Below are 26434 nucleotides of genomic sequence, written 5' to 3' on the forward strand. Positions count from 1 at the left end.
TCCCCCTAAGGTCAGGAACGCGGCAGGGATGTCCACTATCACCACTGCTATTCAACATAGTATTGGAAGTCCTAGCCACAGCAATCAGACAACAAAAAGAAATCAAAGGCATCCAAATTGGCAAGGAAGAAGTCAAACTCTCACTCTTTGCAGATGATATGATACTTTATGTGGAAAACCCAAAAGACTCCACCCCAAAACTGCTAGAACTCATACAGGAATTCAGTCAAGTGGCAGGATATAAAATCAATGCACAGAAGTCAGTGGCATTCCTATACACCAACAACAAGACAGAAGAAAGAGAAATTAAGGAGTCGATCCCATTTACAATTGCACCCAAAACCATAAGATACCTAGGAATAAATCTAACCAAAGAGACAAAGGATCTGTACTCAGAAAACTATAAAATACTCATGAAAGAAATTGAGGAAGACACAAAGAAATGGAAAAACGTTCCATGCTCATGGATTGGAAGAACAAATATTGTGAAGATGTCAATGCTACCTAGAGCAATCTACACATTCAATGCAATCCCCATCAAAATACCATCCACTTTTTTCAAAGAAATGGAACAAATAATCCTAAAATTTGTATGGAACCAGAAAAGACCCCGCATAGCCAGAGGAATGTTGAAAAAGAAAAGCAAAGCCGGCGGCATCACAATTCCGGACTTCCAGCTCTATTACAAAGCTGTCATCATCAAGACAGCATGGTACTGGCACAAAAACAGACACATAGATCAATGGAACAGAACAGAGAGCCCAGAAATGGACCCTCAACTCTATGGTCAACTCATCTTTGACAAAGCAGGAAAGAATGTCCAATGGAACAAAGACAGTCTCTTCAACAAATGGTGTTGGGAAAATTGGATAGCCACATGCAGAAGAATGAAACTGGACCATTTCCTTACACCACACACAAAAATAGACTCCAAATGGTTGAAAGACCTCAATGTGAGACAGGAGTCCATCCAAATCCTAAAGGAGAACACAGGCAGCAACCTCTTTGACCTCAGCCGAAGCAACTTCTTCCTAGAAACATCGCCAAAGGCAAGGGAGGCAAGGGCAAAAATGAACTATTGGGACTTCATCAAGATAAAAAGCTTTTGCAAAGCAAAGGAAACAGTCAACAAAACCAAAAGACAACCAACAGAATGGGAGAAGATATTTGCAAATGACATATCAGATAAAGGGCTAGTATCCAAAATCTATAAAGAACTCATCAAACTCAACACCCAAAGAACAAAGAATCCAATCAAGAAATGGGCAGAAGACATGAACAGACATTTTTCCAAAGAAGACATCCAAATGGCCAACAGACACATGAAAAAGTGCTCAATATCACTCGGCATCAGGGAAATCCAAATCAAAACCTCAATGAGATACCACCTCATACCTGTCAGAATGGCTAAAATTAACAAGTCAGGAAATGACAGATGTTGGCGGGGATGCGGAGAAAGGGGAACCCTCCTACACTGTTGGTGGGAATGCAAGCTGGTGCAGCCACTCTGGAAAACTGTATGGAGGTTCCTCAAAAAGTTGAAAATAGAGCTACCATATGATCCAGCAATTGCACTACTGGGTATTTACCCCAAAGATACAAAAGTAGGGATCCGAAGGGGTACGTGCACCCCGATGTTTATAGCAGCAATGTCCACAATAGCCAAACTGTGGAAAGAGCCAAGATGTCCATCAACAGATGAATGGATAAAGAAGATGTGGTATATATATACAATGGAATATTATGCAGCCATCAAAAGGAATGAGATCTTGCCATTTGCAACGACGTGGATGGAACTGGAGGGTATTATGTTGAGTGAAATAAGTCAAACAGAGAAAGACATGTATCATATGACCTCACTGATATGAGGAATTCTTAATCTCAGGAAACAAACTGAGGGTTGCTGGAGTGGGGGGTGGGGTGGGAAGGATGGGGTGACTGGGTGATAGACACTGGGGAGGGTATGTGCTCTGGTAAGCGCTGTGAATTGTGCAAGACTGTTGAATCTCAGATCTGTACCTCTGAAACAAATAAAGCAATATATGTTAAGAAAAAAAAAGAAGAAGAAGGTAGCGGGAGGGGAAGAATGAAGCGGGGGAAATCGGAGGGGTAGACGAACCATGAGAGACGATGGACTCTGAAAAACAAACAGGGTTCTAGAGGGGAGGGGGGTGGGAGGATGGGTTAGCCTGGTGGTGGGTACTGAGGAGGGCACGTTCTGCATGTAGCACTGGGTGTTATGCACAAACAATGAATCATGGAACACTTCATCTAAAACTAATGATGTAATGTATGGGGATTAACATAAGAATAAAAAAAAATAGTAAAAAATAAAGAGCAGAAATTCAAAAAAAAAGAACTTATCAAACTCAACACCCAAAGAACAAATAATCCAATCAAGAAATGGGCAGAAGACATGAACAGAAATTTCTCCAAAGAAGACATCAAAATGGCCAACAGACACATGAAAAAATGCCCAACATTGGGGCGCCTGGGTGGCTCAGTCGTTAGGCGTCTGCCTTCGACTCAGGTCATGATCCCAGGGTCCTGGGATCGAGCCCCGCATTGGGCTACCTGCTCAGCGGGAAGCCTGCTTCTCCCTCTCCCACTCCCCCTGCTTGTATTTCCTCTCTCGCTGTGTCTCTCTCTGTCAAATAAATAAATAAAATCTTTTAAAAAAAAATGCCCAACATTGCTCGGCATCAGGGAAATACTAATTAAAACCACAATGAGATATCACCTCACACTAGTCAGAATGGCTAAAATGAACAACTCAGGAAACCATAAACATTGGTGAGGATGCTGAGAAAGGGGAACCCTCCTACACTGTTGATGGGAATGTAAGCTGGTGCAGCCACTCTGGAAAACAGTATGGAGGTTCCTCAAAAAGTTCAAAATAGAACTACCCTATGACCCAGCAATTGTACTACTGGGTATTTACCCCAAAGATACAAATGTAGTGATCCGAAGGGGCACCTGCCTCCCTATGTTTATAGCAGCAATGTCCACAATAGCCAAACTATGGAAAGAGCCCAGATGTCCCTTGACAGATGAATGGATAAAAAAGATGTGGTATATATGTATATATACAATGGAATATTATGAAGCCATCAAAAAATGAAATCTTTCCATTTGCAACAACATAGATGGAACTAGAGGGTATCATGCTAAGCAAAATAAGTCAATCAGAGAAAGACAATTATCCTATGATTTCACTCATATATGGAATTTGAGAAACAAAACAAAGGAGCATAGAGGAAGGGAGGGAAAAATAAAACAAGATGAAACCAGAGAGGGAAACAAACCATAAGAGACCATTAATCATAGGAAACAAACTGAGGATTGCAGGAGGGGAGTGGTTGTGGGGATGGGGTAACTGGGTGATGAACATTAAGGAGGGCGTGTGATGTAATGAACACTGGCTGTTATATACAACTGATGAATCACTGAACTCTATCTCTGAAACTAATACACTATATGTTAATTAATTGTATTTAAATAAATATATGTGTGTGTGTGTGTGTGTGTGTGTATATATATATTTTTTTTTTTTTTAAAGAATTAAAGGCCTGTGACATAGAATTCTTCTAATTTTGGTGAAAGCCAAGAACCACCAGCATCAGTTCTTGAAAGGCTTCTTTTTGGAGACTTCCACTTGTCCAGAGTACCTAATAAAAATTAATCACCCCAGGTGTCACATAGGTGAATACACATATGAAAATTCAACAAGTTATATACCCTTACAATTTGTGCACATTACTACCTGAAAGTAAGATGCTTATTTTTTTTTTTTCAGATAGGCTCCACACCCATCATAGAGCCCAGTGCAGGACCTGAAATCACAACACCAAGATCAATACCTAAGCTGAGATCAAGAGTTGGACACTTAACTGATTGAGCCACCCAGGCACCCCAGACAGTGATTTTAAAAAGAGAATCAATGACCCTTGCTTATAATAGCAAAGGAAAAAAATTCAGAAATAACCTCATGTCCAATAATAAGGTATTGGTCACATAAAATATATGATATAGCTCTATGATGAAAATGCTCTGCAACTAATTAAAGATCTTGTTGTTGTTAGTATTTTGGTACATGGGAAAATTTTTCATGTTTGTAACATGAGATAACCCAAACGGTAAAATTATATATTCAGTTTGATCTCGTTTATATAAAAAATACATAGAAGTCGATAAAAGAAAAATATATGAAAATATTAATAGTGTTTACCTCTGAGAGAAAGAATTATGGGTGCTTTTTTTCCTTACTTGTTTCTATTTTCCTAATTGTCAATAAAATAATCAGTTATTATTTTTAAAAATATTAGTAAAAATTTCTAATCACACACACACACAAAACCCATCGTACTTCAGACTTTCTCCATTTCCTTCCCTTTCTCTCTGGCTTTAGATGTTCTTATAATGGACATTAGCACAAAAGAAGTGATTAATTCATTCAACAAATATCTGTTTAGTGCCTACTATATGCCAGGCACTATTCAAAACAAAACAAAACTTTGCCCTTATAAAGTTTAGTTGGAAGAGATAATCAACAAATAAAAAAGTAAAACATACTAAGTAGTGACAGTGCAATAGATAAAAATCATCAGGGAAAGGAGATTGAGAGCACAAAATATATTGTGTTTTAAATGGAGGGGGATGAGCAAAGATCCAAAGGAAGGAGCGAGGAAGCTAGCAGCTCTCTGGGGGCGGGGAGGGAGAAGAGGATTCCAGGCCCCAAGTGGGAGCCTGTCTGGTATGTTCAAGAACAGCACAAAGGCCGCAAGTCTGAATAAAGTAGGAGAAGTCAGAGAAATCCCGGTAGGATGAGTCTTGTAAACCATTTTTTAAAAACATGGCCCTTTACTCTAAGATGGGGAGCTACTACAGAATTTTGAGCAGAGAAATGACATTATTGGAGTCAAATTTTAATAGATCATACTGAAACCACATAGAACTGTAAAGACGGATGGAAATTAAGATGGACATACTAATGTTTCAGCAAGGTTTGACTCCAAGTTGAACAAATTTTTCTCTTCCTCATTCTTGAAGCCCCCTCCCCCATTCACTTGTGCTTCTGTGGGATCCTCTGTTCCAGGAACTTGGTATGGATGTTGATACCTAGTAACCAGACTCATGGCCGGCACAAGCATCAGTCACAAGACCACCTTGAAGACATGAGGAATGTGGCTGGCAGCACATACCAGATTCCTAGTGAAACCGCCCAGAACCTGCATTTTCCTATAAAACTCTCAGCCTTTTACCCGGGGCAGGTCTGCAGTTTTGAAGGCATTAGCCTGCTTTGCCTGGCAAAGTAATAAAACTATTGTTCCTCTTTATCCCCAAACTCCGTCTTCGTGTCGTATTTTGGCTCCAGAGCCCAGAGGTCGGTTTTCAACAACAATCTTGGCTGGTGTGTGGAGAACAGCCTACTGCGGTGTACACACAGAAGTAAAAAGGTGATTCCGAGGTTACCGCAACACCGTAGCCAAGAGATGCAGATGGCAGGACGGAAGTGAGGAGGACTCGGCATATGTAGTGAAAGGTGACCGACTTTGCCACAGAGAAAGGTGAGATGTGAGAGAAAGAAAGTGATCAAGAAGGACTCCAAGAGTTTTGGCCCCAGAAACTGGAAGGATGGAGTTGCCATTAACTGAAATGAGATGAGTGTGGGAGAAGTAGTTTTGGGGAAAAGAACAGGAATTCGGTTTGGGAATGTTAGGTAGCTAAGAGAAGTGTTGAGGCCGTGGAATATGTAAGTCTGGAATTCAAAGAGAAGATTGAAACTGGGTGTACAAATTTGTGGAGAAGGGCGTAGATACATATTTGTGAGCTGAGAGTATACAGGTTGATGACATTGAAAGGCAGGAAACTGAAGAGATTTCGTCAGTGAATACAGATACAGAAAAGATCCATGGAATGCACACTCTACCATTTAGAAATTGGTGAGGGGCGCCTGGGTGGCTCAGTCGTTGAGCGTTTGCCTTTGGCACAGGTCATGATCCCAGCGTCCTGGGACCGGGCCCCGCATCGGACTCCCTGCTCTGTGGGGAGCCCACTTCTCCCTCCCACACCCCTGCGTGTGTTCTCTCTCTGTCTGTGTCTCTCTCTGTCAAATAAATAAATAAAATCTTAAAAAAAAAAATAGAAATTGGTGAAAAGAAAAGGAATCTGCAAGGGATATCAGTAAGAAAGAGTAGATAGTAAAGGAGGAGGAAACTAGGAGAGTGTGATATACTGAAAGACATTGCTTCATGCAAGAGCAAGTGATGAGTTCTGATAAATGCGGCCGGTAAGTCAAGTTAAAGGAGAATTGAGAAGCGACCTTTAGATTTAGCAACATGAAAGTCACTGTTGAATTTGACAAGTGCACTTTGGTGGGGTGGGGGGAGTGAAAGCCTGATTGGAGTGACAAAGAGAGGACCAGGAGTAGACACACTGAATATGACAACTTTTTTTTTTTTTTAAGATTTTATTTATTTATTTGACAGAGAGAGAATGAGAGACAGAGAGCATGAGAGGGAGGAGGGTCAGAGGGAGAAGCAGACCCCCTGCCGAGCAGGGAGCCCGATGCAGGACTCGATCCCAGGACTCCAGGATCATGACCTGAGCCAAAGGCAGTCGCTTAACCAACTGAGCCACCCAGGCGCCCTGAATATGACAACTTTTTGAAGAAGATTACTATAAGCAGCGGGGGCAGGGAGGAAATGCGGCCATAGCTAGAAGGGGATACGCATGGATACTCCTAAGAGACTTAGGAGTCTTTTTGTTTTTTGGCTGTTGTTTTGAGATGGGAGTACTTATAGCATATGTGTATACTAATGGGACTAATCAGGAAAAGAGGGAAAAACTGATATGGGAGAAATAGGGAATATTTGCTGAAAATATCTTGAGTAGGTATGAGATGATGGAATAGTACACAAATGGGAAGATTGGCCTTAGAAAGAAAGAGACAATTGGTCCACAGTAAAAGATGGGCATGAGTATCAGATGAGCACAGGTGCAGGCAGGTGGGTAGATGTAGGGGTGAGAGCAGGAGTTCTCTTCCGTTTACTTCTGCTTTTTAGAAAGAAAGGTCATCAGCCCAGAAAGAGGATGGAGAGATACTATTAGAGGAATGAGGATAGAAGACAAAGTATAGAATAGTTTTCTGCTAAGACAAGAAGGGTGAATCATCTACAGAAAACAGCAGTATATTCAGTGCACAAAAAATGATCAAGGTACCCTTCTCATTCTAGTAAGGAATAAAATAGAATAAAAGTAAGATATCTCTGAATTTAGATTTTGTATACATTTGTGTTTTTCTTGATTTTTTAAAAAAATAGTTATTCTTCAACACATTTTTTAAAAAAGCAGAAGACTATGCTGAATTAAAAGGATCATAAAACAGGGTACAATGTGTGGCCCTAGATTGGATACTGGTTTGGACAACCCAATGTAAAATACATTTTGGGAATAATTGGGAAAATTTGAATATGACCTGGGTAATTTGTGAAGTGAAACTTTACTGAAACAGGTAGAGACTGTTGACTAAAAAAAAAAAAACAGGCTGTATAACAGTATATACAGTACAATTTAAAACAATGCATGTGTGCACATACACATAGGGAAAAAAGGATATACACTAAGGCATGTATAGCAGTAATCTATGGGTAGTGAAGCGGATATTTTTAATTCATTTTTGCTTGTTTGTATTTTCTACTTACAAGGCACATATAATGCTTCTATGATAGTATATTATTTTTAATCAATTAAATAAGAAAAATTAAAAATACAATCAGATATGTCATTTGATATATACCCAAGAGCTTCCTAGTAATTAGAACTCTAACTGAAAATGAAATAGAATAAAGGTCAGCAAATTACAGCCTCTGGGTTTACAACCCACCACTTGTGTTTTGTATAGAACATAAGCTAAGAATTTTAGATTTTTAGTTTTTTACATATTTTACTTTTTATATTTTTAATGGTTAAAAAAGCAATAGGATAACAATATTTTGTGACATGTGAAAATGTTTATACCTTCAAATTTCAGTGTCAATAAATAAAGTTTTATTGGAACACAGCCATGTTCTGGTATTGCCCTTGCCTTCTTTTACACTACAGTAGCACACGTTACGAAGGCAGAGTTGATTGATAGTTGCATCAGAAACCACATCTCACCACCTGACCCTTTACAGGAAAAGTTTGCTAACCCCTAAAATAGGATAAAAACATTAGGATCGTAGTAGATTTATTAAAATCTAAAAAAGAACTAGACTCACACTACTAATTAGGAAAACACAAACAAAAACCGGATACCTTTTCATACCCATCAGACTGATAAAAGATATGGACAAAAGGGAAATCTCATACACTGATGAGAGGATATACTGGTCTGACTACTTTGTAGAGCATTTGGCAACATCCTGGCAAGACAAGGCCATGCATGGCCTATGACCCAGTAACTCCACTTCTAGGGATACACCCCTGGAAAATTCACACAAGAAGACATTTATGAGATGTGTATTAAACAGTGCCCGGAGGAGTTAATAAATATGTTTATTAAAAGTTTCTTGTACATATATTAACTCCTCCAGGCACTGTTGTAATAAAAAACTTCAAATGTTTCTATAAAATTTTGTTTCTTCAGGGGCGCCTGGGTGGCTCAGTTGGTTAAGCGACTGCCTTCGGCTCAGGTCATGATCCTGGAGTCTCTGGATCGAGTCCCGCATCGGGCTCCCTGCTCGGCAGGGAGCCTGCTTCTCCCTCTGACCCTCCCCCCTCTCATGTGCTCTCTGTCTCTCTCATTCTCTCTGTCTCAAATAAATAAATAAATAAAATCTTTAAAAAAAAAAAAAAATTTTTGTTTCTTCAAATAAGGTGTGAAGCATGTATGACATAATGGCTAACATCTGATAACTCACCTAGCATTCTTTTCAGCATCTAGAAGAGCTTGTGCCAAATCCTTGTGGGCTTTCTCTGCTTCCTTTGTTAATTTCATATCATGAGCCCGAACCAGACACAGCTCCCTGAAATAAACCAAAGAAATTTTATATTCATAGTTGAAGAGTTCCAAAAAGTTTCTACCCAGAAAATCCGATTTATACTCAGGAATCTTCTCAGTTATGTGTAAATCTCTTCCTAGTTTTTATACCTTATAAGCCAAATCAAGAAATCTAGTGTCCATTTGGATGGAATTCTGTCAGGCTTGGCAATAGAATCTGGTTGGCTAGAAAGGGCAGAAAGATGATGTGAGAGATCCTCTCGAATAGAGAGAAGGCAGATGCTAACAGGCAAGGCCACCAGCTGCTCTATCCTACCCTCTGACATGCCTATCTTACCCTCTTCATTCTTGCCACGAATCATCTTGGCACAGATTAGAGGATCACTAACCTTGATTGCTATATAACACTTATCCTCTTTGGGATTTAAACCTTAACATCCATAATCATGGCACTACTGTGTAAACATGACTAAGATCAACATCTCAGTCCTAGAAGGAGAACAGGAATCGCTTCCCTATCAAACATACACAGAGCCCTAGTTTCGTGTTAACCTGTGTAACCCAGTCCTTTCTGTCTCTTCCTAAACCCCCAAAAAGAAAAAGAGTCCTCACTCTTAACCATTCTACTTTTCCTGTTTTTTCATCTCTTTAGAGTCACAGTTTTGACTTGTGTTTTGTATTTAAGACAATCACAGATTTTACCTGGTCAGTTCTTCAATAACATTCTTAAAATTGTACAGTTCTTCTAAAATGCGCTGGTCCATCATTCGCTGAGTTACCAAGTCTTTGTAGAAATCAATCATCTGCCGGGCAATTTGGTCAAGCATTTGTACATACCGCTCTCTGCATGAGAAAGAAAACAAGGTTATCATGCAAAAAAAAAAAAAAAAAAGGGGGCGCCTGGGTGGCTCAGTTGGTTAAGCGACTGCCTTCGGCTCAGGTCATGATCCTGGAGTCCCGGGATCGAGTCCCGCATCGGGCTCCCTGCTCGGCAGGGAGTCTGCTTCTCCCTCTCCCACTCCCCGTTTGTGTTCCCTCTCTCGCTGTGTCTTTCTCTGTCAAATAAATAAATAAAATCTTTAAAAAAAAAAAAAAAAAGAAAGAAAGAAAAGGAAAAAAGAGCGAGAAAATATATGAAAGAAAAAGTAATGTTAGGGAAAGAAATAGTAGATACTCATAAAAGATATGCAAGATGAACAAGATAGGAAAAGAAAGGGATCTAATATGTATATTCCTGCCATGCTCACACAAGCAAATGAACTGTGGAGGATTTTAACCAGAGTCATAATCATTTGGAATATGTCTGAGATGTAAAACAAAATGAGAACTTCTTTTATTTCTTCTTCTAAATTATAAATTCTATGAGGATAGAAACCATGTCTTACGTATTTATATAGAATGGGATTTTTTATAATAGTTGAATTCATGAATAAAGCCACTTTCTCAAGTTGTTTAAACCCAAAAAGACACCAAGTGTTCAAAAATGAATAAAGACCCTAAATTCAAAGAAGTCATTTCTTTCAGTCTGAATAAAACCAAATATTTGGAAGTGATCACAAATGATAAATTACAAATACCATACTGAGCAGCATTTGTATTAAAATTGATCCTGGTGTTATATCCTAAGCCTGAGACCACTGAATTATAATATCTTTGAGTTGGAATGGTCATTTAGTTTTGTTTTTTTTTTTAAAGATTTTATTTATTTATTTGTTAGAGAGAGAGAGTGCAAGCAGGGCGAGCTGCAGGCAGAGGAAGAGGGAGAAGCAGGCTCCCCACCGAGGAGGGAGCCTGACACGGGGCTGGATCCCAGGACTCTGGTATCATGACCTGAGTCAAAGGCAGACGCTTAACCATCTGAGCCACCCAGGCGCCCCTGGTCATTTAGTTTAATTTCTCACCCATAACAGAAAGAATTACCCAGCCCTTGCTTAAACGCCTAGAATTACAGAGAGTTTATCAGTTCGGTATGTAGTTCATACACTAGGAAGTATCAATTCTTTAAGACTTCCCTCCTGGAAATACAAGGACAAAATACTCTGAAGGGTCTTCTTATTACAATACAACTAGATCCATGACAGAGCATACTTTCTGAAGCATTACTGGGCTTGCAGGAAAAAAACAGAAGTCTCTAGGGGCGACAAACAAAAACAATAAATAAAATACAATATACTAAGAATGGAGTGGGAAATGGTAATCAGTATTCACCAGGCAAACCCAAGGTCATGGTTGCCCCAGTGAAAATAACAACATTGGGTAGAAAGGGTAAGATGGCAGAGTAGGAAGATTCTGAACTCACATCCTCCCCTGGACACACCAAGGCTGCAATTACGTACAGTACACTTTACTCTAAGACTAGAACACTAGCAGAACAGTACTTCCACAGCTAAAGATACAAATAAAGGGTAGGAGGGGCAGAGATGCAATCAAGAACTAAACCCCTGATGCAGAGACCCACAAGCAGGAGGGATATCACAGGTGTGGAGGTTCCACACTGAAGAGCAAGGGGTTCAAGCCCCACACTGGGCAACCCTTGCCCTGGGGATCTGCACTGGGAAGATGAGCTCCCATAACATCTGGCTTTGAAAATCAGCAGGGCTTACTCCAAGGGAGCCAGAGGGTTATAGGAACTGAGATTCTGTTCTTAAAGGGCTGCCACATAGTAACCCTCACTCTGAGACCCAACACAAAGGCAGCAGTTTGAAAAGCACCTGGGCTGGAGTGAAGGAGATTTACTGACAAATTTTAGGGTGTGTGATGGAGGGACAGGGATCTATAGGAAATTCCTCCAGGAAAAAAAGTGCTGGTAAGCACTATTTATTTATTTATTTATTTATTTAGCCTTCCTTCAGCCTAGATGGCCTAACACTGGTGGATGCCAGTTCTGACACTCTCCATTTACCTTGTTTGCACCTATGGACCCATCCCAGCATCCCCTTGCAGACCCATCCTGCCCAACCTGCCCACCCTGGCAACTGTGTCTTCCAAAGCCTCTAGTGTCCTGTCATGCCCAGCAGGTAGCCTCAGCTAGGACAGACACTCCTCCAGAGTGACTCCTGCCCTGCCCCTGCTCTCATGCATGGCACGTGCTCTCTCTCAAATAAATAAATAAATAAATAAGACTGTTAAATACAAAGGGTGTTATATATAAACCTCATGGTAACCACAGGTCATGATCTCAGGGTCATGAGATTGAGCCCCATGTCAGGCTCTGTGCTGGGCATGAAGCCTGCCTAAGATTCTCTCTCTCCCTCTCCCCCTCCCCTGCACAGATGCACATGCACACTCTCTCTTAAATAAATAAATAAATAAATAAATAATAGACTGTTAAATACATAGGGTGTTATAGATAAACCTCATGATAACCACAAACCAAAAACCTATAACAAATACACAAGAAATCAGAAAGAGAAAGGAATCCAAGCATAATACTAAAAAAAATCATCAAATCGCCAGAGAAGAAAGGGACAGAGAAGAATTATAAAAAGAACCAGAGGGGAGCCTGGCTGGCTCAGTCAGTAAGCATGCAACTCTTGATCTTGGGGTTGTAAGTTCAAGCCTCATGTTAAGTATGGAAATAAAAATAAAATCTTAAAAAAACAAAGAACCGGGATGCCTGGGTGGCTCAGTTGGTTAAGCATCTGCCTTTGGCTTGGGTCATGATCTCAGGGTCCTGGGATTGAGTCCCATATAGGGCTCCTTGCTCAGCAGGGAATCTGCTTCTTCCTCTGCCTGCCTCTCTCACTCTCTCATTCTCTCTGACAAATAAATAAAATATTAAAAAAAAAAAAAAAAAAACCAGAAACAATCAACAAAATTGCAGTAAGTATAAACTTATCAATAATTAATTTAAATGTAAATGGACTAAAGGTCAAAAGACATAAGGTAATTAAATGGATAAAAATAAATAAGATTCCTATATGCTGCCTACAAGAGACTCACTTTAAATATAAAGACATATGCAAAATGAGTGAAGGGATAGAAAACCATATTCCATGCAAATGGAAATAAAAAACCTGGGGTAGCAATAATTATATCACACAAAATAGACTTTAGAACAGCAAACATAACAAGAGACAAAGAACAGCATTACATAATGATAAAGGGGATACAGCAATTTATTTACCAACAAATTCAACAACCTAGAAGAAATGGATAAATTCCTAGAAACATACAATCTTCCCAGAATGAATCAGGAAGAAATAGAAAATCTAAACAGATGAATTACTAGTAATTAAATTGAATCAATAAACAAAAAACTCTCAAAACCAACAGAAGTCAGGACCAGACTGCTACAAATGTAAATTCTACCAAACATTTAAAGACTTAATATCTATTCTCAAACTATTCCAAAAAACAGAAAAGGAAGAATTGTTTCAAATTCATTCTATAAGGACAACACTACCCTGATAACAAAACCAGACACCCAAAAAAAAGGAAGGGAAGGAAAGGGAAGAGAGGAAAAGAAAAGAAAAGAAAATTAGAAGCCAATATCCCTAATGAACAAAGATGCAAAAATCCTCAACAAAATATTAGCAAACTGAATTCAATAATACATTTAAATCAACTGCAATCAACTGCAATTTATTCCAAGGATGCAAGGATGGGTCAATATCCACAAATCAGTGTGATACACCACATTAACAAAATGGAGAATAAAAACCATATGGTCATCTCATTAAATGCAGAAAAATCATTTGGCAAATTCAACATCCATTCATGTGATAAAAACTCTCAACAAAGTGATATAGAGGGAACAAAACTCAATATAATAATGGCTATCTGTGACAAACCCACAGCTAACATAGTCAGTGGTGAAAAGGTGAAAGCTTTTCTTTAAGATCAGTAACAAGACAAGTGTGTTTACTCTTGCCACTTTTATTCAACACAGTACTAGAAGTCCTAGCCACAGCAATCAGACAAGAAACTAAAATAAAAGGCAACCAAATTAGTAAGGAAGAAATAAAACTCACTATTTGCAGATGACATAATACTATATATAGAAAACCCTAAAGACTCCACCAAAAAACTATTAGAATAAATGAATTCAGTAAATTTGCAGGATATAAAATTAATATACAGAAATATGTTGTTTTTATATACTAATAAGCTAGCAGAAAGAGAAATTAAGAAAACAATCCCATTTACAATTGCACCAAAAATAATAAAATACCTAGGAATAAATTTTACCAAGGAGGTGGAAGACCTATACTCTGAAAACTACAAGATATTGATGAAAGAAATTAAAGGTAACATAAACAAATTGAAAGATATACCCTGCTCATGGAATGAAAGAATTAATATCATTAAAATGTCCATACTGGGGCGCCTGGGTGTCTCAGTCGTTGGGCGTCTGCCTTCGGCTCAGGTAATGATCCCAGGGTCCTGGGATCGAGCCCCGCACTGGGCTCCCTGCTCGGCGGGAAGCCTGCTTCTCCCTCTCCCACTCCTCCTGCTTGTGTTCCCTCTCTCACTGTGTCTTTCTCTGTCAAATAAATAAATAAAACCTTTAAAAATAAATAAAATAAATAAAATAAAATGTCCATACTGCCCAAAGCAATCTACAGGTTCAATGAAATTTCTATCAAAATACTAACAACAGGGGCTCCTGGGTGGCTAAGTCGTTAGGCATCTGCCTTCAGCTCAGGTCATGATCCCACAGTCCTGGGATCGAGCCCTGCATTGGGCTCCCTGCTCAGCGGAGACTGATTCTCCCTCTCCCACTCTCCCTGTTTGTGTTCCCTCTCTCGCTGTGTCTCTCTCTGTCAAATAAATAAAATCTTTTTAAAAATGCTAACAACGTTTTTTACAGAACTAGAATTATCCTAAATTCATATGGAACCTTGAAGGACCCTGAATAGCCAAAGCAATCTTGAGAAAGCAGAACAAAGCTGAAGGTATCACACTCCCAGATTTCAAACTATACTACAATTCATTGGTAATCAGAACAGTGTGGTACTAGCACAAAAATAGACACATAGATCAATGGAATAAAACAGAGAGCCCAGAAATAAACCCACATTTATACAGTCAACTAATCTATGACAAAGGAAGCAAGATTATACAATGGGGAAAAGACAGTCTCTTTGTTAAATAGTATTGAGAAAACTGGACAAACATAAGCAAAGGAATGAAAGTAGACCGCTTTCTTATACCATATACAAAAATAAAGTCAAAATGGATTAAAGACTTGGGGCGCCTGGGTGGCTCAGTTGGTTAAGCGACTGCCTTCGGCTCAGGTCATGATCCTGGAGTCCCGGGATCGAGTCCCGCATCGGGCTCCCTGCTCAGCAGGGAGTCTGCTTCTCCCTCTGACCCTCCCCCCTCTTGTGCTCTCTCTCATTCTCTCTCTCTCAAATAAATAAATAAAATCTTAAAAAAAAAAAATGGATTAAAGACTTAAATGTGAGCCCTAAAACCATAAAACTCCTAAAAAAAAAAAAAAAAGGCCATAATCTCTCTGACATCAGTCTTAGCAATATTTGTTTGGATCTATCTCTTCAGAAAAGGCAACAAAAGCAAAAATAAACAAGTGGGACTATACAAAAATAAAAAGTTTTTGCACAGTGACAGAAACTATCAATGAAACAAAAGACAATCTACTGAATGGGAGATATTTGCAAATGACATACCCAGTAAGGAGCTATTATCCAAAATATATAGAGAAATCATACAACTTAACACCAATAAAATAATCTGATTTTAAAATGGGCAGAAGGGGCGCCTGGCTGGCTCAGTCAGTAAAGCATCTGCCTTTAGCTCAGGTCATGATCCCAGGGTCCTGGAATCCAGCCCTCCATCAGGCTCCCTGCTCTCGGGGAGCCTGCTTCTCCCTCCCCTCCCCACTCGTGTGCTCGTGCACGTGCTCTCTCTCTCAAATAAATAATCTTTAAAAATAAATAAATAAAAATAAATAAAAATGGGCAGAAGACATGAATAAACCCTTTTCCAAAAAATACATACAGATGGCCAACAAGCACATGAAAAGATGTTCAACATCACTAAATTATCAGGGAAATGCACATCAAAACCACAATGAGATATCACCTCACACCTGTCAGAATGGCTAAAATCAAAAAGACCCAAAATAACAAGTGTTGGTGTGGATGTGGAGAAAAAGGAACCCTCGTGCCCTGTTGGGGAGAATGTAAATTGGTGCAGCACTATGAAAATAATATGGAGGTTCCTCAAAAAATTAAAAATAAAAATACCAGATGATTTGGTAACTCCACTTCTTAGTATTTACCTGAAGAACATGCAAACACTAACTTGAAAAGATATATGTGCTCTTATGTTTATCGCAGCAGTATTTACAATAACCAAAATATAGAAGCAACCTAAGTATCCATCAATAAATGAATGGATACAACAGAATATTATTCAGTCAATAAAAAAAGAAATCTTGCTATTTGTGATATGACTAGACCTAAAGGGTATTATGCTAAGTGACATAAGTCAGACAGAGAAAGACAAATACCATTTGACTTCACTTATATGTAGAATCTAAAAAACAAAACAAAGAAAACAGAAACAGACTCATAAATACAGAGAACAAATTGATGGTTGCCAGAGGGGAAGGTGTAAAGGGCTAGGCAAAACAGTTGAAGGGGACTAAGAGGTATAAACTCCCAGTTATACAATAAATCGATCATGAGGATGTAAAGTACAGCATAGGGAATATAGTCAAAAATATTGTATTAACTTTATGGTGACTTATCATGGAGAATATCTCATAATGTACATAGTGTCAAATCACTATGTTGTACATTTGACACTAATATAATATTGTAGTCAACTATACTTCAATTAAAAATAAATAAATTTTTTAAAAAGACCAACACTGATGGGTACCTGGGTGGCTCAGCTGGTTAGGCTGCCTTCAGCTCAGGTCATGATCCCAGGGTCCTGGGATCAAGCTGTGCATCCAGGCTCCCTGCTCAGCAGGGAGTCTGTTTCTCCCTTTCCCTCTCTCTCTGCCCCTCCCACCCCCACTTGTGCTCTCTCTGTCAAATAAATATTTGTACAGAGAGGGGGCGCCTGGGTGGCTCAGTCCTTAAGTGTCTGCCTTCGGCTCAGGTCATGATCCCGGGGTCCTGGGATCGGGCCCCCCTGCTTGTGTTCCTGCTCTCACTATCTCTCTCTCTCTGTCAAATGAATAAATAAAATCTTTAAAAATATATATTTGTACGGAGAGAGTACAAATATTTGTACAAAAGTACAAATAAATCTTTGACAGAGAGGGAGCATAGCAGGGGGAGCGGAAGAGGGAGAAGCAGGCTCCCCACCAAGCAAGGAGCCCAATGTGGGGCTTGATCCCAGGACCCTGGAATCACGATCTGAGCCAAAGGTAGGTGCCTAACTGACTGAGACACCCAGGCGCCCAATAAATAAAATCTTTAAAAAAAAAAAAAATTACCAACACTGGGTCCAAGACTAAGCCTTGGACCAGCTTCAAAGTAGGAGACCTGAGTATTGGACTACTGCATGAAGCCAGGATTCCAGAAGGAAGAAAATGCAAATCCTCTCTTCAGGAAGCATCCATGATTTACAACCTGAGGATTTCATGATTAAGATTAGCCAAATGTTACCTATAAAAGCAAATACTGCAAAATACTCATCTAAATAAATCATCACACAGACCCGCCCCTGACTCCCGACTGTGCTTGTCCCATCCGCCTTGCCGTCTTTGCAGCCATGGCGGCCTCTGCGCTCCCCGCATGACTGGCCCTGCAACCGGGGCCCAGGACCCCGCGTGCCTTCTGTACCTCTGTGTCTCTAGCCACCCTCTCTGCGATACCAAGCCCGCGTACAGCAGACAGAACATCCAGATATGAAAGACCACTGAGAAGAAAGGCACTACCTCCTAGGACAGAGAAAATGACCACGTGACCAAGATTGGCCTAGTGTTTATCCTGTTGCAGCACCATTTAAACCATCTGCTGTACCTCTTCCCATTCGAATGGGTTATCCAGTAAAAAGGGGGGTGCCCAAGGCAAAGGAGGGAAATCTAGAACTTTTAAAGATACCCAATTATCTGCATTTAACTCCTGTAGCAATTAAAAAGCACTGTGAAGCTCTTAAAGATTTCTGCACTGAGTGGCCAGCTGCACTGGACAGTGATGAGAAATGCGAGAAGCATTTTCCCATTGAAATTGACACAACTGATTATGTTTCAGCCGGACCATCTATTCGAAACCCCAAAGCACGAGTAGTAACCTTAAGGGTGCCCTTTAAAGAGACAGAATTATGATTATGCAATGTATCTGCTAACAGTTTTATACCATGAGTCTTGGAAAACCAAAGAACAGTAGAAATATAAGACTGAAGCAGACATGGAAGAGTATGTATGGAACAATAGCTCCTCTGAAAAAAATATCCTGGAAACACTTCTCCAAATGAAAGTTGCTGAGAAAAATCTGGAAGTAAATAAAGAGCTCCTTGCTACAAAAGAAGTTGAAGAATACAAAAAGTCTGTTGTTAGTCTTAAGAACGAGGGGGACAATGAAAATACCCTTTCTCAGTACAAAGAATCAGTGAAGAAACTATTAAATCTAATGTGATTTATTTAGAAAAATCTCCTTGATTTGTTAATTTTATGATATATCTGTAATCATTATCTCATTTTATATAAATTTGAAAAATTTGCCAATAAATAAATAAATAAATCATCACAAATGAGACTCAGAGGAAACAACAAACAGTAATTTTAGACACTAATAGTCTTCATATATTAGAAGTATGAGATTTAAAATATAAAACTATGCACAAAATGTATGAGAAATGAAAGACTGAATCTATAAATGAATAAGCAATATAAAGCATATTAACTATGATAAGACAGATACGGAAATAAACCAACAGAAAACTCTTAGGTGAGAAGTATAATTACTGAATTATAAAACTCAAAAGATGGGTTTTAGAATAGATGCAGCTAAAGAAATTTTTTTTTTAATTTATTTATTTAATTGAGAAAGAGAGAGAGAGAGAGAGACAGCATGAGAGGGAACACAAGCAGGGGGAGTGGGAGAGGGAGAAGCAGGCTTCAGGCCGAGCAGGGAGCCCGATGCAGGGCTCGATCCCAGGACCCCGGGATCATGACCTGAGCTGAAGGCAGTCGCTTAACCAACTGAGCCACCCAGGTGCCCCAGCTAAAGAGATTATTAATGTCTTCAAAAAACTACCTAGAATGCGGCACAGAGACAAGGAGATGGAAATGAGGAAAAAGAGATTAAGAGACAAAAAGCATAGGATGACAATGTCTAATATAAATCTAATCAGAGTTCCAGAAAGAGAAAATGGAAAACAGACATTTTTCAAAGAGATCACCATTGATAATTTTCCAAAACTTATCAAGGACATTAATCTATATATAGCATTGTGGTATAGATATAGGTATAGGAAAAATAAAAAGAAATCCAGAGGAACTAAATGTACTCTCCTGCATGAAATAACAATAACAACAACAAAAAGACAAAGTATGTGGAACAATTTTCAAGACACGTGTGACACAAAAATTTTAAAGACACTGGATATAAGGCAATGAAAGAAAGTAATCACTGAGAGGCCAGAAGTAAATAAAGTAAGCCCTATGATTGCTCCAAGTTTTGGACCTGAAAGGCCAAAGCACAAGGACAAAGAAACCCAGGATAAGCCCAGTGGATTCCCTGAGTTAAGGAGACAGAGCTAAGAGTCTAGGGAGAGGAAAGAAGACAGGGTACCAGAGAGAAAAGAGCTGTACAGAAAATCCCCTAGAGGTCCGCAGAGGGTCCTTCTCATGTATTCAGGTAAGTAATGATTAGGGCATCAATGTGAAGAAACTATCTGAGGCCAGGGAAGGAGCCAGCTGAAAGGATCAATAGCTAAAAGCACCCAGCACTCACATGTGGCTCAAAATAGTGCTGGTTCCAACTAGTCAGACTGGAAAAACTTACAATTCATGGGTCATCGGATAGAGTACAAAGAAAACTCTTGTCTAAGTATTCAGAAATAATTAGCCCTAAATTAAGCGCTGTTCTGGTCCCACCTAAAGGCCCAAAAGGATCACATTATTTTCAAGTAGCTTAATCATGTTCCAGATCAAAGTTCAAGAATATTTTTAGAAATAGAAAAATACAGGGCGCCTGGGTGGCTCAGTCAGTTAAGCGACTGCCTTCGGCTCAGGTCATGATCCTGGAGTCCCGGGATCGAGTCCCGCATCGGGCTCCCTGCTCAGCGGGGAGTCTGCTTCTCCCTCTGACCCTCCCCCATCTCATGCTCTCTCTCTCATTCTCTCTGTCTGAAATAAATAAATAAAATCTTAAAAAAAAAAAAAAAGAAATAGAAAAATACATAGCATCCAGTAGGCTAAAATTCTCAATGTCTGCCATCCAATCAAATTTATCAGGCATGCAAAGAAGTCAGAAAACACCTATGAGGAGAAAAACACTGACCCAGAACTGGCATAAATGTTAGAATTAACAGACATGGACATTAAAACCTGGAGGAGGTCATTCAAATTCTAGGAAATAAGTTTCCATGAACTTTGGTGGCATAGAAAACTGACCTGCCAGAGTTCCAGGGAGAGCCTGATGAGATTTCCATACAGAAGTGTCAGGAAACAGCTCGCCAGGTACAGGGGCCTGTACTGCTGGAGGACACCTATCTGTGCTTCAGTGCCCTTGGGAGCCTCCCTGGCCCCTACCTAAAGTGGTTTTTGGAGAAGTTAAAGCCTGAAGGTCTCTACCAGCTCCTGGCTGGGTTTGAGGACAGACTTGCCTGTGTGCTCTGCACATTTGTGCTCAGCACCAGGGACCCCACCAAGTTAGTGTCCCTGTTCAGGGTCCAGATCGGGGTGCCCCAAGGCTTCCAGAACTTTGGCTGGGACCTCTGCTTTCAGCCTGATGGATATGAGCAGGCATATGCAAAGATGCCCATAGCTGAGAAGAACACCATCTCCCATCACTTCCAGGCCCTGACTGAGCTAGAAAAACACTTTTGCAGCCTGACTCTCTGGTAGCCAGTGATGACTGTCCTGGCTAGGAATCTAGGGAAGACTAGCCCGAAACCTCCGCCATCAGAGAGGCTCTCCTCCAAGTATTACATTCAGGGTTACCACTTCCTAGGAGTGTTGAGACAGCCTCACCAGCCCTGTTTGGAGGAGCAGTTGGCTCTGCTTGGAGAAACTGTGGGCAAGGGACACCATTGTCATGCCCTTGAGGATTCAGTTATCCCTCCCACAGCTTCCTGGCCTGGAATCCTGAAAGGACCTTGGATGTTAAAGTGGCCATGGTAGGATCGAGGGTTTGGGAAGAACCACACAAATAGCCCTAGATGTTTTTAAAATGCAGCAAATAAAAATACTGAAAGCACTTGCTTCCAATGTAAAATGGATGTATCAGCTTTGGGGGGAAAAAAACTATAACTATATTCTATATGTTTGCATTGTTAAGTAGAGACATGGAAGATATTTTTGAAAAGACCCAAATTGAGCTTTTAGAGATGAAAACTACAATATCTGAGTTGAACATCACTGGAGAGGATTAAAAGCAGATTAGATACTGCAGAAGAAAAGACTAGTGAACTTGAAAATAAAGCAATAGAAACTATCCAAAATGAACAGAAAAAGATTTTAAAAATAAGAAAAAATGTTCAAAGCATCAGTGATCCCATCAATTCCCATATTTGATGAAAAATATAAACTCACAAATCCAAAAACCTTGATGAACACCAAGCACAAGAAACATGAAGAAAATTACACCAAGGTGTATCATAATCAAATTGCTCGAAAGCAATGATATAATGCTCACAACTTAGGGAATTCTACAGGATAATGGTCAGAAAACATTTCAGCAGTTAAAATTGAGGTGTGAGTAAAGCAACAAGTCTGAAAAGACTACATGCTGTATGATCCAACTATATCACATTCTGGAAAAGAAAGAAGTATAGAGACAGTAGAATGATCAGTGGTTGCTGCGGGCTTGAAGGAATGGGAACGGAGGAGGGATGCAGTATCACCACCATTACAATGTTATACAGACTGAAATCAACATTGACTAATTAGTGTGCTTTCCACATATAGCATATTTCACCAAGAAAACTTAAAAGAACTGGGGATATTTAGCCCGGATAAGGGAATGCATAAGAGGGAAAACAAAAATGGCTATTTTCAAATATTTAAATAGCCATAAGGTAAAAGAAAGAACCAAGTTATTCTGAGTATTTTCACAGTACAAAATGAGGATTAGTGGGTAAAGTTCTAGAAAAGCAGATAATATTTATATAAAGTAGCTGTTTAATTTTTTTTAGTACGTGAAATTTGATACACAAAGGAATATGTGCAAATGAGGAATCACAATGATGAAATGACTGTGAACACTTCATAATTTTTTTATTGAGATATAATTTACATGTCATAACGTTCACCCTTTAAAGTATATAATACTGTTTAGTATATTCAAAAAGTTGTACAACTATTAGCACTATCTAACTCCAGAGTATTTTCTCATTACCCTCCCCCCGCAAAAAAAAAGTCCTTAACGGTTCCTATTAGCAATCACTCTTCATTTCTCTGTCTCCCAGGCCCTGGCAACTACTAATCTACTTTCTGTCTGGCTGTGCCTCTTCTGGAAATTTCATATTACAATCTTGTGACCTTTTGTGACTAGCTTCTTTCACTTAGCATGTTTTCAAAGTTCATCCATGTTATTTTTTTAAAGATTTTATTTATTTATTTATTTGAGAGAGAGAATGAGAGAGAGAGAGAGCATGAGAGGGGGGAGGGTCAGAGGGAGAAGCAGACTCCCTGCTGAGCAGGAAGCCCGATGTGGGACTCAATCCCGAGACTCCAGGATCATGACCTGAGCCAAAGGCAGTCACTTAACCAACTGAGCCACCCAGGCACCCCAAAGTTCATCCATGTTATATCATGTATTAGTTCATTCCTTTTTATGATTGAAAGATATGCATTTGTCAAAACCCATAGAACAATACAACACAAAAAAATAAACCATAATGTAACCTATGGACTTCAGTATATCAATATTGTTTCATTAATTATAACAATTACACCACATTAATACCAGATGCTAATAATGAAAGAAACTATATACAGAGAAGGGGAGATAAATGGAAACTCTCTATTATCTGTTCAATTCTGTAAATTTAAAACTATTCTTAAAAAGAACCTTTTATCTTTTAAAGAAAGTCAGGGGCACCTGGGTGGCTCAGTCGGTTGAGCTCCTGACTCTTGATTTCGGTTCAGGTCATGATCTCAGGGCCCTGGGATCAAGCCCTGAGTCCAGCTCCCTCCTCAAGGGGTAGTCAGCTTGTCCCTCTCCCTCTGCGCCTCCCCCTGCTCACGTATGTTCTCTCTCTCTCTAAAATAAACAAATAAATCTTTAAAAAGAAATAAAAGAAAGTCAGATGAGCACATTTTTAAAAAAATGAATAGATAAATAACAAACTAGGAGCAAACTAGTGTACTATATACTGTATTCTTACAAAATGGTAAGCTAGAGAAAAGAAGATATTATTAAGAAAATTATAAGGAAGAGAAAATACATTTACAGTACTGAACTGTAAAGAATCTGCTATAAGTGAACCTCTGCAGTTCAAACCCATGTTGTCCAAGAGTCAACTGCTATATGCTACATGATCCCATTTATATGAAATTCCTAAATAGGTGAAACTAATCTAAGAGGGAAAGAAGTCAAAACTCCTGGAGAAGTGGGATGGGCATTTACTGGGAAAGAGCATTAGGGAACTTTGTGGGATGATGGTAATCCTCCATATCTTGTTAAGGGTTTGTATTTGTCAAAAGTCAATAAAGGCAAACAAGATTTGTGTTTCTCGATACATGTAAATTTTACTCAAAATGGAAAAAAAGGCAAATAAATAATGAACTCTGTCTAGTTAATGAAAAACATGACAAAGTAGGGGGAAATGCACTGAGGTCAGCAATTTACTTTGAAGTATATGAAATTGATGGATAGATAGAAGGATGGCTAGATGGAGAGACAAGTGATAAAGCAAACAGAGTAAAATGTTAACGGCAGAATCTAGATAGTAGGAATGTGTGCATTCACATTAAAATTATCTCCATTTTGGGGCATCTGGGTGGCTCAGTCAATTAAGTGACCGACTCTTGAATTTCAGCTCGGATGAGCCCTGTATCGGGATCCGTGCTCAGCACAGAATCTGCTTGAGGATTCTCTCCCTCTCCCTCTGCCCCTCCCCCTGCTCACGCTCTCTCTCTGTCTCTAAAAATAAATAAATAGGGCGCCTGGGTGGCTCAGTCGGTTGGGCGACTGCCTTCGGCTCAGGTCATGATCCTGGAATCCCGGGATCGAGTCCCGCATCGGGCTCCCTGCTCAGTGGAGAGTCTGCTTCTCCCTCTGACCCTCCTCCCTCTCATGCTCTCTGTCTCTCATTCTCTCTCTCGCAAATAAATAAAATCTTAGGAAAAAAAAAAAAGAAAAATAAATAAATAAATCGGGGCACCTGAGTGGCTCAGTCATTAAGCGTCTGCCTTCGGCTAGGTCATGATCCCAAGGTCCTGGGATCGAGCCCCACATCGGGCTCCCTGCTCCGCGGGAGGCCTGCTTCTCCCTCTCCCACTCCCCCTGCTTGTGTTCCCCCTCTGCTGTGTCTCTCTCTGTCAAATAAATAAATAATAATTTAAAAATCTTAAAAAAATAAATAAATCTTTTTTAAAATAATAAACTTAAAATAATTTCCATTTTTACAGATATTTGGAAATTCCCATAGTAAAATATTGTAAAAAATAAAAATAACAACTGAAAAAATGTCAGGTGCCTGCTGCATCCAAAGATATTTATAGTGTCAACCAAAAAGATTACAACAGCATCCCTATTTCTTTGTAATGTGAGAATCTTGTTCAGCTCATATCCACTCTGGCAGTTATTACTCCTCCTATAAAAAAGTGTTATTATGAAACCTTGCTGCATTTGAAACTTCCTTCTGGGGCGCCTGGGTGGCTCAGTCGATTAAGTGTCTGCCTTCGGCTCAGGTCTGATTCCAGGGTCCTGGGATCGAGCCCCACATCGGGCTCCCTGCTCCGTGGGGAGCCTGCTTCTCCCTCTGCCTCCTGCTCCCGCTGCTTGTGCTCTTTCTCTCTCTCTCTCTCTCTCTGGCAAATAAATAAATAAAATCTTAAAAAAAAAAAAAAGATCGAAAACTTCCTTCTGCTGTAACAGGCCTCAGGGGCAGTAGTGTGAAAAGCAGAGACACACACAAGCAGATCAGGAAGCACTCAATGAGACCAGAAGCAGAAAGCTACAGTAACATGCAAACAGAGAGAAGTCACAGGCTGATCTCAAGTATTTCCAAGGCATACATGGCGTTACCATTTCCTGGGGACTTCTACTGGATCTTCACAACAGTCTTGTGAAGCAGGGAAAACTCTTTAAGATACCAAACTCAGGACAACCTTCCCCATTGAAGGTAGGCCCTAGACCTTCAAAAGATCTCCTACCACAACAAAATGCTGACCACTAGATTATTCTGAACTTAGTGAATGAATGATTCACCATTCCATAGACACATCATGAATGTTTGCAGCAGTCTAAAATCTCATTGCTTATTCTCACCTACTTTGTATTCTTTTTTTTTAAAGAATATTCCACACTCATGTATACTTTCTATTTATGTATGTATGTATATATTTATTTAAAGTAAGCTCCATGCCCAAAGTGGGGCTTGAAATCACTACCCCAAGATCAAGAATCACATGTTCTATTGACTGAGCCAGCCAGGCACTCCATCAGCTACTTTACATTTTTAATTCCCAACTTTACCCTATTCTAAGTCCTTGGTTTTATGCCCTACTGAGATCCTGTCTCTGGTACCTTGGAGTTAGTATTTTTGTGTCCATGGTGACTCAACTTTTCTTAAAGGATTTTGGCTTTGACTTGCCTGCCTGTCTCTTTCTGTCTAGACTTTTGGGATTGGACCCCACCCTATTTTGGCCCCTAGAAGCTAACTCCTGAAATCAGCTGGAAGAGTCCCACTCACCTCTACTCCTCATAAATGGGAAAGTCTGGATCCACCATTAGTCATCTAGCTCCTTTGCTATGCTTCGTCATCTGTCCCTCCTAGCTCTGTTCTTAGATTGACAACTCAGACTTCAGTTGTCCCTATCCTTCTTCTAATTTGCATTCTCCAGCTCCTGACGTCTTCCAAGAACTGACTCCTTAGTACCTAATCTTGACAAGTATCTTATTAACAGCTTTGCTCCTCGTTTCTCAGCACCATCAGATAGGAAGACTCAGTTTCCATAAGTCAGACAGTGGGCAAATAAGGCAAATTTATATTATTTATTCTCATTCAGGAGAAACACATTCAGAAAGATCTAATAATTTTCCTGTGGTTCCATGGCAAGTAAGCTGCAGATATGTAATTTGAACCCAATATTCTAATTCCACTATTCCTTCCAGGTTTTTTAAAGTACCACAG

At 39.7% G+C, this 26434-nt stretch overlaps 2 protein-coding genes and 1 pseudogene across 2 annotated transcripts in view; 2 read left to right on the plus strand and 1 right to left on the minus strand.

Annotated features, from left to right (window-relative positions):
- Positions 1 to 26434, minus strand: part of AXDND1 (axonemal dynein light chain domain containing 1) — a 98536-nt gene that overhangs the window by 55713 nt on the left and 16389 nt on the right. Inside the window, exons 9-10 of the mRNA XM_021682863.1 lie at positions 9686 to 9826; positions 8904 to 9008 (exon numbers count right to left, since the gene is read on the minus strand). Of these exons, the coding sequence (XP_021538538.1) occupies positions 8904 to 9008; positions 9686 to 9826 (246 nt within the window). The remainder of the gene's footprint in view (positions 1 to 8903; positions 9009 to 9685; positions 9827 to 26434) is intronic.
- Positions 17678 to 18579, plus strand: LOC110574129 (annotated as a pseudogene).
- LOC110574164 (inosine triphosphate pyrophosphatase-like) lies at positions 19170 to 20978 on the plus strand. Its single transcript, XM_021682838.1, is given in 2 exon segments — positions 19170 to 19355; positions 20469 to 20978. Coding segments are annotated over 2 exon segments (696 nt in total).

The sequence above is a fragment of the Neomonachus schauinslandi genome, chromosome 6, assembly GCF_002201575.2.
Source record: "Neomonachus schauinslandi chromosome 6, ASM220157v2, whole genome shotgun sequence".
NCBI classification, from domain to species: Eukaryota; Metazoa; Chordata; class Mammalia; order Carnivora; family Phocidae; genus Neomonachus; species Neomonachus schauinslandi.